This window comes from Emydura macquarii, unplaced genomic scaffold, assembly GCF_026122565.2.
Source record: "Emydura macquarii macquarii isolate MOO-44397 ecotype Brisbane River unplaced genomic scaffold, CSIRO-AGI_Emac_v2 contig_3305, whole genome shotgun sequence".
Lineage (NCBI taxonomy): Eukaryota > Metazoa > Chordata > Testudines > Chelidae > Emydura > Emydura macquarii.
Genome location: NW_027133442.1, coordinates 739,722 through 756,187, shown reverse-complemented (window position 1 = coordinate 756,187; position 16,466 = coordinate 739,722). Strand labels below are relative to the sequence as shown.

General features: G+C 39.0%; 1 protein-coding gene across 1 annotated transcript in view; it reads right to left on the bottom strand.

The window, feature by feature from the left end:
* Window positions 1-16,466, bottom strand: part of CFAP61 (cilia and flagella associated protein 61) — a 224,539-nt gene that overhangs the window by 36,040 nt on the left and 172,033 nt on the right. The window contains exons 24-25 of the mRNA XM_067532819.1: window positions 12,232-12,323; window positions 4,455-4,660 (exon numbers count right to left, since the gene is read on the bottom strand). Of these exons, the coding sequence (XP_067388920.1) occupies window positions 4,455-4,660; window positions 12,232-12,323 (298 nt within the window). The remainder of the gene's footprint in view (window positions 1-4,454; window positions 4,661-12,231; window positions 12,324-16,466) is intronic.

Here is a 16,466-nt window from a genome sequence, read left to right as displayed (position 1 = left end):
AACACTGCTGGATCTTTAAAAAAGAGACAATGAATCAGTGACTGGAGAAACAGAGGAACCAGAAGGGGTCCTGAACTTGGCTGAGTGGTGTATATGAAACCATGTCTAACATGAAAGAATAAAAGACAATAAAACGAATGTAAGTAAACAATCAGTCCTCCTCTGAATGGCTACAGACCTGTATAGGCACTTTAGACAGCAGCAGAGGAAAAGGGAATAACTGCTGCTTCTGCCAAGGTCAAAAAACCATTCATTTTTCCTTTTGTTGCCACTGGTGTGAATTTTGCTAGCATGTCTAACCCCATGTGACACTGTAACCATGTCTGGGCCCACAACAAAGCCAAAAGTGTCAGGAAACATTTGTGATTCATGGTAAAGATGTGGCCACAGCTGTGTGCACACACTGTAACACAACTATAAGCAATGAAAAAGTCTGATGACATCTAACTACAACTAGATTATTGAATCACTTTCATGGTAGATCTAAAAATGTATTAACTGAGCAGTATCAGTGAAAATGTAAGGAACACTGCCTTCTTAGTCCATTTCTGCTAGAGTGACCTCATTCTTCCTCAGTATCTTATTCTTTAGCTGCTATTGGCAATGCACTCTTTACTTTACTTTACATTTACTATGTGCTATACCTTTTCTGTAAATCAAAACCAATCTCAGATATATCAATAAATCAGAAACTCCACTACCCTCCATATAGCTTGCCATAGGAAAAACTTCCCTAGAGAAAAATATTTAGTACTTGACTTGTTCAATGTTCAAACTTCAATTATTCAAGTAATATGTTACTGTGGGTTTTTTTCATCTGGTTCAATCCTATCTCCCTGCACAGGATAGGGAGAACAGACCAGCCAAAGAGCTAAATGCCAGAATATTTACATGGATTTCTCAGGCGGAGAAATCACACCCCACGCATCTGAGCGTCCTAGACAAGATGCAGGTCCAGTCCTAAGGGAATGTGAATTCTTTTCAAAGGACTTCACCATTTAAGGTGACACTTGGTAACATGTTCTCCCAAAAAACGAATACAAGAAAACCTTCCACCATTAATAGAAGAGGATGATGTTGGTCAGCTAACAAATGTATTGACAAATGTATAGGGTGCTATGGGGCCCTGCATTCTCATGCAACAGTGGCTAGCACAGTGGGGTCCTTCTCCATGACTAGGGCTCCCAGCCACTCCAGTAATACTAACAGTAATAATAACAACATTAATTATAATAATAATGAAACAGGCTGGTATCAGACTGCTTGAGAAAAACAAAATATTGCCCGAGCAAGAGCCAAAAAACTCTCTACTAGCAGACATGAAACTGCCCTGAATGCTTCTAGAAATGCAACTTCAAAATCCACAGTGTCAATACCAGATGAGTTCACTGATTCCTCTAATCTGATTCTGCCCTTTGCAGTGGCTGGTACCAGAAACTTGATAGGCAGGAGATCCTTGTCCTTAAGGCAGCTGAGCAACAGTGCAATGCTTAATACGTGCAATAAAGCACCTTCCAAAAGATGGACTCAATCTTATACTCTGAAGTATATACCTGGTTACTCTCTTATCATTGTTTCAGGTTACACAACTAAAATTATTATTCATCTTCAAAACCAAAATATTTTAAAGATGGAGTTAAGGCTCTAAAAGCTCATTAGTTCTTCGGTAAAAAGCTCTATGGGAACCTTGCAATTATATTAAAAACAAATTAAAAAAAAAACCCGGGAAGCTGAGAAATTCTAAGTGAGGGTTATATTTAAATTTTTGAAAGTCTGTTTCCCATGACTTGCAGGAAGCATTCCCATATCCCCATGTTATCAGTGCACAACAGCATTGGCACATTAATGGAGAGGGCTTTCAAAGGCTTTGGAATCAGCAGGAGTGCAAGGGGAAGGGGAAATATACAGGCTGACTGTGAAATTTCTAAACTTTCTAAAGAGCTCACAAGCTTCTGAGAAATTCAAAAGATTTTAATGGGTACTCCAAAATGAACCATGCAACAATTTAAAAAATAAGAACATCGAACCATAGGCATTACAAGACTGGATCACACATGTGACAGCGGCCAGCACCAGATGCTTCAAAGAAAGATGCAAGAAACCTGGAATAATTTGTCCATAGGGAAAATTTCTTCCTAACCCTCAATAGTCAGGATTGGCTTCTGTCCTGAATCAGGTAGGTTTATATCCCTTCCAAAACTCTTGGTTTTTAATCCTTACTATTGTATCTCTGGATATTTTTGCTATCATTATAAATGACCAATTCTTTTTTGAATCCTGCTAAGCTTTTGGCCTTATCTTGTGGCAGTGATTTGCACAAGCTAATTGTGTGTTGTGTGAAAAAATATTTCCTTTTTCAGTTTCGAATTTGCCATTTTTCAATTTAATTAAATACCCTTTTGTTCTTGTATTTGGAGAAAAGGCAAACAGAAGTTCCCAATCAACTTTCTAAATACCATTAGTTGTTTTTATACCTTTATCTCTCCTATTCATCTACTCTCTAAGGTACACAGTTACAGTCTTTTCAATCTGCCTTCATGAGTTTTCCTATTCCTCTAATGATTTTCACTGTCCATCGCTGAAGCTCACCCTTTCTGATAGATGATGTTTGAAACAGGTTGACTAGAATTGAACAGTTATCCTGGTAACTGCTCACCTTGGACTTATGTAATGGCATTGTAAAATATATACAATATTATGCTTTATCCCATTCCTTATGCACCCCAACATTTTGGTTTTTCAATTGCTACTGCACATTGAGTAGAGCTTTTTCACTGAACAGTCTGCTATGAAGCTCTGGTCTTTTTCTTGAGTTGCTGCGGCTAATTTAGCATCTCTTAAGGTGTATGAGTAGTTCAGATTATTCTTTCCTATGTTAACTATTTTACAGTTGTCAATATTAAATTTCATTTGCCACCATGCTGCCAATTCACAAACTTGGATACATACTTGTGAAGTTCCTCACAATCTTCTCTAGTCTTGACTACCCTAAATAATTTTGTCTTATCTGCAAATTTTGCCACCATCTGCAAATCATTTATAAATATAGTAAACAAGACCAGATCTACTTTGGAACCTTGTGGCATCCCACTGTTAACTTTTACCATAATGAAAATTTACCATCCATTCCTACTCTTTCTTTTTTGTCTCTTAGCCAGTTTCTGTTCTAAGACAGTACTTGGTGCCTCTCACGACATGGCTACTAAGGTTCTTTAGTAGACTCTTGTGAGAGACTTTGTCAAAGACTTTTAGAAAGTCCATATAAATTATGTCAACGAGTTTTTCTCTCCACTATTTTACTGACATATTCAAAGAATTCTAATAAAGTACTGATGCATAGCTATCCTCCTTTGCAGAAGCTGTCCTCAAAAGCACTGGCTCTGACTGAGGACTGATAAATAAAATACATTTGGAGTTTCTATGCCAAGACATTTTTGAGATATGACATTCCAAAAAAGCATCAGAAGACTTCAGAACCACTGTTCCTCTCATTTTTCAAAACACTCATATCCCCAAAGTACTTTCCTTCAATTAACTGAAAAATTTCAAAAGCAAAAAAAAAAAAAATCCTCTGGAAGGAGACATAAGAAACCATAGGCAGAAATAACCAGGCTTCATTCTCAAAACAGGGTTTACTGTCTTCTATCATTTGAGAGATGAACTTTGGAACTTGGCTCTGCCTCAGAATTCCTAGTCACAAAACTTCTTCATTCCTCAGCACAGCTGGGAGAAGCAGATCACCTTAACAGAGGATCTATACAACCATCCCCCTGCTAAAAACTGGTAGAGGGACCTTGTTGTGCATACAGGTATAGTCCAGGCACAGTTTGCCAACTAGAAAACTGATTTAAAATTAAAACAATTCCCAATGAGCCGTATTTACACACAGGGCACAGAAAGTCTAGAGGGGAAGTCCATAGAGTCTGTTTCATTGCCAGGTAAGCAGCCACAAACTATTCAGCACAAGAGTGTCATGACTAGATCCAATTCCATACATAACACATTACTTCAAATATTTGCAATGACCTGTAACTAAAAACTGTTTTATGAATTTCCATCAAACTTTACTTTGCCTTCAGAGGAAGTTTGGTAATTTTCAGGGCAAATTCATTTTCCAAGCCACAGTTATAGGGGTGCTAACATTGGGCTTTTAAGTAAAGCTGGTTGCAACCTTAATAACAGAGCAGCTTCCATTCCTCTATAATAAAATTTGGGGAGCAGAGCTCTCTCTGAAAGACTTTGGCTATTGAACAGCAATGAATGACTTTGCCAACTTACAGTAAGATTAAAAAGAGAGAGAGAGAAAGAGAGAGTGTGTTCTGGCTTTGAGGGTAAAGAACTATAGTATTCCAGGTTCTCCAGGACAGCAAATAAAATAGTTAGGCACAGAATACATATTGTAATAAAAGGAAACAATAATTGTATTCAGAAAGCAGAATTTGCTCTCATCTTACCTAAAAAGGTCTTTGATCAATCCCTCCTTCCAGCGAGAACAAAGATTGTTAAGGACCCGCTCATGCTGTCCGAACAAACAAATGTAGTTGGAGACAGGGAAGGGCTCCTTTGAAAGGCAGGTAATAGTTTCTATCATACTGTACTGGTTGACATGTATCCTGAAGTAATTCCCCTTTGTTGCATCTCCTGTTATGATTTCCATCCCCTGGAACAAAAATAGTATGAATATTAAGAAAACTATTTAGACTGAGGGGACATTCTAATTGGCACATGTATAGCATGAGCTAAAACTGATGTTAACATCATCCTGATCATTACACTAGCTCTCTCTGAGACAAAGAAGATTATAGTAGCAAACAACAGCTTTACGAAACGTAGTTTATAAAGCAAGGCACCTTAGTGAAGCTGATGGCACAATCATAGAATCACAGAAATGTAGGACTGGAAAGGATCTCGAAAAGTCATGTAGTCCAGCCTCCTGACCTGAGGCAAGACCAAGTAAAGCAAGACCATCTCTGACAGGTGTTTGTGTAATCTATTCATAAAACTTCTAATGACAGGGATTCCACAATCTCTCTTGGAAGCCTATTCCAGTACTGAACTATCCTGATAGTTAGAAAGTTTTTCCTAATATCTAATTTAAATCTTCCATTACTACAGATTGAGCCCATTACTTCTGGTTCTACCTTTAATGGACCTGGAGAACAATTGATCATTATCCTCTTTTTAACAGCCCTTAACATATTTGGAGACTGTTATCAGATCTCGTCTCCGTCTTCTTTTCTCAAGACTAAACATGCCCAGTTTTTTTAACCTTTCCTAATAGGTCAGGTTTTCTAAATCTTTTATCATTTTTGTTTCTCTCTGTACTCTCTCCAGTTTGTTAACATCTTTCTTAAAGTGTGGAGACTGGACTTGGACACAGTACTCCAGCTGAGGACTCACCAATGTCAAGAAAAGCAGGACAATTATCTCCCATATTTTTCATACAACACTCCTACTAATACACTTCAGAAAGATATTAACCTTTTTTGCAGCTGCATCACATTGTTCACTCATATTCAATTTGAGATCCACTATAACCCCCAGACCTTTTTCAGCAGTACTACTGTCTAGCCGATTATTCCCCATTTTGTAGTTGTGCATTTGATTTTTCTTTCCTGAGTATAGTACTTTGCACTTGTCTTTATTGAATTTCATCTTGTTGATTCAGACCAATTCTCCATATTATCAAGATCATTTTGAATTCTAATCCTGTTCTCCAAAGTGCTAGCAACCCCTCCCAGCTTGGTGTCAGTCACACATTTAGTAAGCACTCTTTCTAGTCCATTATCCATGTCATTAAAGAAAATATTGACTGTATTGGGCACAGGACAGACCACTACAAGACCCCACTAGATACATCCCACCAGTTTGACAGCAAACCATTGATAACCACTCTTTGAGCATGGTCTTTCAATCAGTTGTGCACCCACCTTATAGTAATTATATCTACACCATATTTCCCTAGTTTGCTTATGAGAACGTCATGTGGAACTGAGTCAAACATCAAGATCTATCACGTCTACAATTCCCACCTATCCACTAGGCCAGTAACTCTGTCAAAGAAGGAAATTAGGTTGGTTTGGTATGATTTGTTCTTGACAAATACATGCTAGTTATTCCTTATACCCTGTTATCCTCTAAATGCTTACAAATTGAGTGTTTAATTTTCCATTTATTGAAGTTAGTTTATAATTCCCCAGGCCCTCTTTGTTCCCCTTTTTAAAGGAAAGTACTATATTTGCCCTTCTACAGTTCTCTGGGATCTCACCCATTCTCCATGAGTTCTCAAAGATAATCCAAGATTGCTTCAGCTAGTTTCTTAAGTATCCTAAGATCTATTTCATTAGACCCTGTTGACTTGAATACCTCTAAACTATCTAAATATTCTTTAACCTGTTCTTTCCTTATTTTGGCTTTTGTTCCTTCCCTCTTGTTAATATGAATTATGTTGAGTATCTGGTCACATTTAACTGTTTTAGTGAAGACCAAAGCAAAATAGGCATTAAACAAATCAGCCTTCTTGATGTCATCAGTTATTAACTCTCCTTCCCCACTAGAGTATCTACACTTTCCTTCATCTTTTTCTTTGCTCCTAATGTATTTATACAATGTCTTCTTCTTGCCTTTTATATGCCTCTTGCTAGGTGTGCCTGAGCCTTTCTGATTTCATGAATTAGCCTTTTTGATTTTGTCCCTGCTATGCTTTTGTATTCCTCCTTAACAATCCGTTCATGTTTCCACTTTTTGTAGGATTGCTTTTTGGTTTTCATGTCCTTAAAGACCTCCTGATGGAGCCATCCATATTGGCTTCTTACCATTCAGCCTATCTTTCCTTTGCATCGGGATAGCTTGCTGTTGCATCTCTAATATTATCGCTAAGAAACTACCAGCTCTCCTGAAACTCCTTTCTCCTTTAGATTTTCTTCCCATGGGTCTTCACCTACCAGGTCTCTGAATTAGTTAAAATCTGCTTTTTGAAGTTCATTGTTCTTATTCTGTTGCTCTCACTCCTTCCTTTCTTTAATAAAATGAAATCTTACCATTTCATGATCACTTTCATCCAAACTACTTTCAATTTTTCAGATTCACAACCAATTCCTCCCCGTTAGTCAGAATGAAGTCTTTTGCCTGCTGTATCCATGTGGTGATCCAAATGGGTATACAAGTCTGCCCACATGCTATTATTTGGAAGATCTGGACTTAAGCGCTTTTATTTACTTTTAATATCAAAAGTAGCTTAAAGTAACCAAGGAAAGTGTATTTTAAAAATTACTATTGTGATGCAAGAATAGCAAAGCCAGTAACCGGACAGAAATAAAAGGAAACTCATTCAGCATTGATAACAGTATAAGAAAAGACACAAAGTCCAGTATATCAGTATAATGAAATTGAACAAAATGTAATGAATTACAAAATAATGTAAAGGTTAAAACAATTGCATTGAGCAAATATCTCTTAACCAAGCATTTCTGTTTTCTGCAGCAATTTTGTTGTGCAATGGCCTTAATACAAGAATTTATTTTTCTGAAACTGATTTGGAATTGCTTTTACCCATAGATAGCAGTTAAACCACATTAATAAATATCCTTTGTGGTAAATCACTGTTCATTATTATTACTTTGACACAGTTCTGGTACATTTAGAAATGCATATTACACTTTTAGCCATCCCAGTCTATAGGTTAAACTGTATTTATCAATATTTAAAGATTATACTTTCATCCTGACAAACTGCAAGAGTGGTTATAATCTCTTCATGCAATTCTTTCACAATATTCATCTGAGTGGATGCTACATCTATCTAGGTTTTTCTAAGATCTCCATCACTGCAGTACTAGAGCACCTCCTAAAATTACAGAGTCAAATCCTCAACTTGTATAAATTAACACAGTTCTCTTGAAAATAATTACGCTATATAGATTTACAGCAGCTGAGGATCTGGTACATAAAGCATACACATGAAGGTATAGCTATTTATCTCTCTATTCCTTCTAGTCAGCACAGGATACTTATGTTTTATGTTTTGCTTGTTTTTTTGTTTTTTTTTAAGAAATATACCTGCAGAACAGCCTTTCAAACTGCCAAGAGTTAGTGTGGTCTCGTGGATATGGCACTAGATTGGGACTAAGAAACCTGCTTCTACTCCCAGCTCTACCATTCACCTGCCATGTGATCTTGGACAAATCACTTCCCCCATCCTGTCTCTCACTATATTTTTCTAGAATTCCTTGCACTCTGGGGCCCCAATCCTTGATGGAGACTCTAGGCATTACTGTAACACTACAACAACTGAAATGCTAATCATGTTGGATGTTAATTCTGGTGTGACAGTGCTTAGTTTCACTTAGCCAAATCTATCAGCTACTGAATGAATTGACAAAAGGTAATTGTGCATTTTAAACCTCATATTTCAATGTCGTGGCCAAACATTTCACAGGTATATTCTGAGCTGTGTTCATGTTCCAATTTTGTAAAATTAGTTGCTAGGCTACACAGCAAGCTCTGTTATTCCCACAGCTCTCAGCTAAGAGGTTTTGCTAGTTTTCCTCATTTCTTTCTGCAGTATGTCCTTTGATGATGTGCATGAAGTGTTTGGAATGTTTTTAAAGATGTTCTCTTTTAAGAGGACTGTGAACAAGTCAAAAGATGCAGTGAAAGAGTTCCAATAATGCTTTCTGTGCGTATAGTGGAGGAGCCATCCCTTGTCAGACCTCCTCAATTCCCCACAAGGTATGTTGTAAGGTTCCTTCTGGATCCACTACCCAGAACCTCAAAAGAGGGGGACCCATGATTTGATTTTCATGGCTTCTTCGAAGTCTCTCCCCTTTAAACGTTCTGTTCTTATACCTGGTTCTCTGATACCTGAAGTATTAAAAATCAAGATTGGATGTCTTTTTAAAAGATGTTCCGTAGCTCACCCAGAAGTTGTGGGTATGATACAGGAATCACTGGGTGAAATTCTATGGCCAGTGTTATGCAGGAGATTGACTAAATGACCATAACAGTCTCTTCTGGCCTTAAAATATATGTCTTTATTACTCTTCTTATTTAACAATTCAGACTCTCCAGTAAGAGAGCCTTTTGTCCCACTTATATCAGGGATGAATCTTCCATTCATCCCTACATGAGGCACCACTTCTTCCGGTCCTAACTGTGAGGCCAAACCAGGCTTGCTCAAGTTTGCGGTGAGTCAGCATTCAGGCATGCAGCAGCACCCCATCAGTGGGCAGAGCCTGGATCAGATGACCTCAGGCTCAGGTATTTCCACAACCCCAGCAGAGTGGCACATCAGTCTGAGGAACAGCACTACCTGGCCAGAAAAGCTCTCACTGCCTCGCAGTGCACCAGATTCCAGCAACAGTCAGCCTGCCCCTACCCCTGTCTGAGCCCTGACCTTGCTCTGCATTAGCTTCTCTATAGCCTCGCCTCCAGCTCCTGATTTCCCCCCCGCAAATCCTGGGACTCTGACTATCTGGTTTCAATTTTCAGTGCATATCTGGACTTCGGCTTCAGTATAAACTTGCCTTGTTCTTGGACTCTGACCACCCAGCTTTGACTTCTGGTCTGCAGTTGGAGTGTGGCTACGGTCCTGATCCTGGTTTGTCTATGGACTCTGATCTCGGTTTTGACCTTGGCCTGCTCCCTGAATCTCAATTCCAGGACCACCCTTGACCCAGATCCAGCCTTAGCCTAGCTGTGACCCATGCTTCAACCACTAGGCTTGATTATCGGAGGCAGTGCCTGATATTAACTGGGCAGAAAGAATGATCATGGCAGCAGCATAAGGAACTTTCTCATGACAAAGTTGAGACAATCACATCCATAGTGCTCCTACTTTCTGTCAGCATGGAATGCTAACAAATTCACTGCATGGCTGCAGTTCTTTATCCTCAGGTTGCATTTACGAGATCTTACCACATGGAAATAACAAACTGTTTAACAAAAAATAAGGTTGAAAGTGTGTTTCAGTGGAGTACACTAAGCATAAGACCATATTATACTTTACAAAAATTCTATTCTTTTTGAGAAAGCCAAAGGTTAGAAAGTCTGAAAATGAACATTTCAGATATCCACTTAGTTCCCCACTACTGTATATAACTCTTAATTGCTCACTATCACCTGATCTGCTTTACATCACACACCCAGCCTTAATTTAGTCTCTCATGCAAATCTGTTGTTTAGTGTATACTGTTGGTTTTATATATTGTTTATTAAATGTGCAGTGAAGATTTCAGAAGAAATACAGTTCCAAGTCATCAAAGCCACTGAGCTGCCTCTCTTTCTCCACAGAATCAAGGAAAAGGATGCCATTCTGAGACAAAAGCAATTGCATCAGAGCACTGAAAAAAACCAAACAAAAATCAACACCATAGCTTCAAAGACTGTGCTGAGGCAAATGCGTCAAGGAGCCAGAGAAAGTCTGAGGCTAAGCACCGAGGCACCAAAACTGGGAGGGGAGGGTCAAGAAGTCATGTTGCAGCTTTTGTGTCAGGATGTCAACCAAAACCAAAGTGCCACAGACAGCAAAGTAACAAAGGACCAAAGATGAAGTGGCAAAGCACCACGACACCAAGAAAAAATACACCAAAAGAGAAGTATGCAGGCAAGAGGCCGGCTGCACTGAGCAAAGCTCAGAGGCTAAAGGTCTCCTGAATCTGACAGGCCCGGAGGTTGGCTTGGGATAGACACTCATAGGTGTGAAGTAACCCAGAAGTGCCAATGCAACCAATAAAAGTATGATGTAATTGTTCACATCTGGCTGCGTGGAGACTTTCTGATATGTGTCAAACATACCTGTCCTCGGTTCCTCACGCCAGTCTCCACAATGTGTTCTTGGTGCCTGATCTGAGCATGCCAGTACTAAGGTCTCCACCCAGAGGGACAGAGCTTCTCTCGATCCTGCTCACATCAGGATAGAGAGATGGGCGCAGACCCTCATGGCATCCCCAGATCCGAACCCACATGAGAGGGGGTAGGGAGAGGGGTTCAGACATACCCAGAAAGGCAAGCACTCTCAAACCTGGCTCACATGAAGAAGGGAAGGGATGGGGAAATCATGTCCCCATAGGAGGGGCAGGGCTCCCCCAGAGCATGATGTGCACATGAGGGCTTAGGGCTTAAACTCCCAGATCCCAGCTCATATAGGGGTAGGGAGAGGGGCTCAGACCGCTCCAGATAGGCAAGTCTCCTCCAGAATATGGCTTACATGAGGGGAGGCGGGGAAGGGGAAGGGAGAGGATCAAAAAAGATGGTGATAAATTGGAGAGTATTCAGAGAAGAGCCATGAGAATGATTAGAAGATTAGAAAACATACCTTATAGTGATAGACTCAAGGAGCTCAATCTATCTAGCTTAACAAAGAGAAGGTTAAGGGATGACTTGATTACAGTCTATGAGTACCTGCTCAGGAAACAAATATTTAGTATCGGGGTCTTCATCCTAGTAGAGAAAGGTATAACATGATCCAATGGCTGGAAGTTGAAGCTAGACAAATTCAGACTAGAAATAAGGTGGATCTTTTTAATGGTAATTAATCGTTGGAACTATTTACTAAGGGTTGTGGTGGATTCTCCATTACTGACAAATTTTAAATCAAGATTGGCTGTTTTTCTAAAAGATCTGCTTGAAGGATTATTTTGGGGGAAGTTCCATGTGTGTGTTTTACAGGAGGTCAGACTACATGATCATAATGGTCCTTCCGGCCTTAGAGTCTATGAATTTATGGAAAAGGAACTGTTTGCAAGGTTCTGAAGACATCATGTGTGGATAACTAATGGGTGTATAAGTACCTGTGGCAGTGGGCAGGTGTCCACATGACTGCCACTATTGCTGACCTTAGGGAACCCAAAACCCTTGAGAAGCTACAGGAGTTCTGTTAGCTTCATGCTAAGGGACTAAGACCCATGAATGAAGGTCTTGCAGAAATGGTATCTTAGAGAAGCAGTCTTCTTTGCTTGTTTATGTTTATGTTGTATTTATGGTATACCTGTGAACGTAGGTTTCTAGTAAATGAAAAGCTGAAAATGCTTTTCGTATTGGTAATAATGAATCACAAATCATTTGTATAGTTCATGGATCTACTGATAAAAGCTCTGATTCAGGAAAGCTTTTAAGTATGTATTTAAGTCCATTACTATTCAGTATAAGTGCATGGTACTTAAGTACCATCCTAAATCAGAATGTGTTCCTGAATCAAGGCCAAAGCAAAGAAAAATTCAGTAATAATACTTACATAATTAGACTGTGTAATTTGTACATCCAAGCGTGTGGGGATTCCTGGTTTGGAAACATGCAAGTAATTATAACCTCCGGGAAGAATGCCTCCTACAGACAAAATAGCTAAGATTAGTATCTTTGTTAATGTTTGAAATGACAATTTATTTATTCAGCCATAAAACAAAGGAAAAGTTTTTTCCCCCTAAAACATATGATATTTACTAAATAATTCCTTGGAGAGGAATGTTGCTTTTTGATGGCATTCATATTGTGTATGTTTTTGTATTTTTGTGTATTTCAGTGCAATAGTCACACAGAGCCAGATTGATTGAAGAGGTTCCTACAAGAATGAAGCTTGATACTGGAGCTGCCATCTCACAGATTTCTGCATCTACCTATCACCAGAATTCGTCACAAGTTCTTCTGCTCCACAGTTTTGAAGACTTATACTGAAGAAAAGTTAGTCCCCAAAGGGATATTCCAGGTGAAAGTTCAACTAGATGTATAATCAGTCATTTCACCCTTGTATGTGAGTGAAGGAAAGTATCCACAATTATTTGGCTTAAGAAGCTCAAGGTGAATTGGACTGAGATCAAGGAGATCATGAGAGCCCCTCAAAACTTCCAAGAAATACTGGACATACAAGCCAATATTTTTTTAAAAGAACTTGGACAAATGATCAATGTGTGAGTGAAGCTCACTGTTAAGTCTGACAGCCAAAATACCATGAGCCCACAGTTGTCCCTTATGCTCCAAAGTCTCTGGTGGAAGCAGATTTCGACCGTTTAGTGAACATTGGGTTCTTGTCACTTGTTTCACACAGTGAGTGGGCTATACCCATCATACCAATGATCAAGAAGGATGGCTCTGAGTTTGTGGAGATTTCAAAGTGATACTAAATCCGGTTTTATGTGCAGTCCAGTATCCACTATCTTATATTGAAGATTTGTTTGCTACTATTAGCTGGAGACACTGTTTCAGTAAATTGGATTTGCTCAACACATACCTACAAATGAAGATTGATTCAGCATGTCCCAAATATCTCACAATCAACACACACAAAGGCTTATTTTACTACAAACAAGTTGCCTTTCACTATCACATGGGCACATGCCCTGTTCCAGAAAGCCAGGGCTGAGATTCTGAAGTGACTGAACGGAGTTCAGTGCTATTTGGATGATATCCTTGTTACAAGAAAGGACCAAGAGGATACTGTCTTGCAACATTTGGAAGACTATGGCCTGAGAGTATATTGAGACACATGAATTTTGCAAACCTTCAGATGAATATCTTGAACATGTAATTGATGCCATGGGCTTAAGTAAATTGCTAGAGAAAGAGAAGGTAATTCTTCAAGTGCCACTGCCAGAGAACTTCTCACAGTTACATTTATTCTTAGGGCTGTTTAACTATTATGGTAAATTTCTGCCTAATCTGGGAATGTATTCACACCATTCACCATTCATACTGTTACAAGCAGTGCAGTTAAAATGGCAAAGAAGCTTTTGACATCAGTTCTTGTTACCCCGGAATTGAGGGAAGTGTTACCCCAGAACTTGACCAAGCTAATAGTAGCCATATTGTGTGAATTCAGCCACCATTAATAAAATAGAACAACATATAGTTAAGGGTTAATTTGGACAAGCAGGGTTTTTGGAGGCAAGGTCAAATACTTGCAGTTTCTGCTGATCAGAATGGGAGGACTTGGAGAAAAGAGTCAACAAATTATGAGACTGAAAGAAAATAAGTGAATGGAGACCTTGAGTTTGAGCACCTTTGATATAGAAGCTTATTATGGCTAATATTATTAGGAATGTTTTATTGATAAATAGTTGATTGAAATTAGGAGAAGTGATGACCCAGTAGAGATCTCTATGAGCTATGTGTTTTGTAAAAGCTAGTTATAAAAAGACTATATAATAGAGTGCATTTTGGAGCACTTCTCTGAAGCTATCCTGAGAGACTTCTTCCTGACAGCCTACTCGCTGGTGGGGAAGTGACTGGCCATTGTTGACCTGCTGCTAATAACTCGAGATCATCTCAGATTTTAGATAATTATTTGGGATGTCCTAAACCTATTCCTTATGTCTGTATGTGCTTAAATCTAATAAATAGTAATTTTAGACAAGGACATGCTTATTTGTATCAATCTCTTTTCAGTCGAAAGTGCTGTATTCCCATTGATTTATTCCTGCCATTGCCTGAAGTGAAACAGTTAAGTTACCACTGCTTTGGATTTTAAGACTCTAGGTAACACTTATGCACTTTGATGCCTCGTTACCATTGCAAATGGTTTGTGATGCTTCATCATATGGAGTGGGTGCAGTTCTTTCCCACATTTTTCCTAATGGTACGGAGAAACCAATTACCTTTGCTTCATAAACACTCACCATCCCTGCGAAGAACTATGTGCAAATACAGCAAGAAGCTCTCAGCATTATCTTCAGAGTTTGGAAGTTCCATGCCTATTGTATGATATTCATTTTACTTGCTGATGGATCATTGGCTGTTACTTTCAATTTTTGCATAGAAACATGGAATTCCATCATTATCTGCTGCTCATATGCAATAATGGGCATTGCTACTTTCAGCTCTTTCCTATACTGTTCAGTTCTGTAAAGGGACTCAGCATGGCAATGCTGATGGGCTGTCATGCCTGCCATGCCCAAAGAAACTTCCAACGAAGTGTTTTATCTCAGTATGATGGTTTGGTTACTCATTACTAGCACAGACATCAACAAAAAAACCGCTAAGAATTATATGCTTTCGCTTGTGAAGGGAATGGTAATAAAAGTACAGTATTGGAACATAAGAATCCCCAGTTTACACAGTTCGTGTCAGGTCAATGTGAATTATCTCTGAATCATGGTTGCATTTTATGGGGAATATGAGTGATCTTTCTAAAATCACTTCAACTCAGGTTTTAGAAGTTCTTCACAAAGATCATTTTGGCATTGTACAGATGAAAACTATAATCCAGAGTCATGTGTGGTGGCCAGTGATCAGCAAAGACATTGAGAGAAAGAGCAAGGGCTATACTATGTGTCAGCAAATTCAGCATGATCCTGGCCTAGCTCATCTATATTCTTGGTCTTGGACTCTGACTCTTCGGACATGTATTCACACAGAATTCGCCAGACCATTAGAAGGTTACTGGGTTTTGATTGTAGTTGACACCCATTTGAAATGGCCATACGTTTTCAGAATGACTTCTACTACAGCTACCAAGACTACTGGACATCTTTATATCTTGTTTAATCAGTTTGGTTTACCATTACAGTTGGTGAGTGAAAATGGACCTCAGTTGTGTTCCGGAGAATTTCAGAGGTTCCTAGCTTCAAATGGAATTATCACATACACTCTGCTCCATACCATTCTGCTACAAATGGACTAGTAAAATACTTTGTACAGACACTTAAACATGCTTTAAGAGCTAACAAGTCTATTTTGAGTAATCAGGAGAAATAGGACAATTTCTTAATTGTCTACAGGAATGCTCCACATGCTACTATCCAGGAGTCACCCGCAACTCTTTTCTTGAAGTGATCTTTGAGTATCTGTTGGCACCTGCTATGTCCTGATGGTGCCTTCTGTGTAGCCAAATCCGAAGCTGTGCACACTGATCATTGATGTGAGACTTGTCATCGTTCTTTTGAAGTAGGAAACTCGCAACTATGGTTGTGGAATAAAATGGGTACCTGGAGATCTTGTAAAATACACAGGACTTGTTTTGTTTGTGGTGAAACTATCCAGTGGTATTCTATATAAATGACATATGGATCAGTTGCAGCCTCAACAAGTACCAAAATCCAGGGACGTTCCAGTAAGACTTTCCGTTCCTCTGATTGAATCTCCTCCAGTTAAAACTCCTAATTTTGATGGTTTGGCAGAAGAAAATTTGGTACCAAGTCCTGCTGATTCCTTACTAGAAACAATTGATTCCTTATCATCGACTGTTCCTGTTGTTCAGGACACTGCCGCACCACCATCACCACATTATCACAAAAGAGTTCGAAAACCAGTAGTGTACCTGAATTTATAAATTGTTTAGATAGTGAATTGCTATTCCAGGGCAGAAGAATCCCTTGCAATTCAAGAGTCTGCAGTAGTCCAACCGTAACTTTTAATTAGGTTATAGAGTGTTTTGTTTGGGGAGTTCTTTAAAGTAGGGTGGAGGAATGTGATGTCACGTCCCTTTAAACATTTGGGTGCTCTGCATTCCCCCTGCACCAGTGAAAAGACTCACTTTTG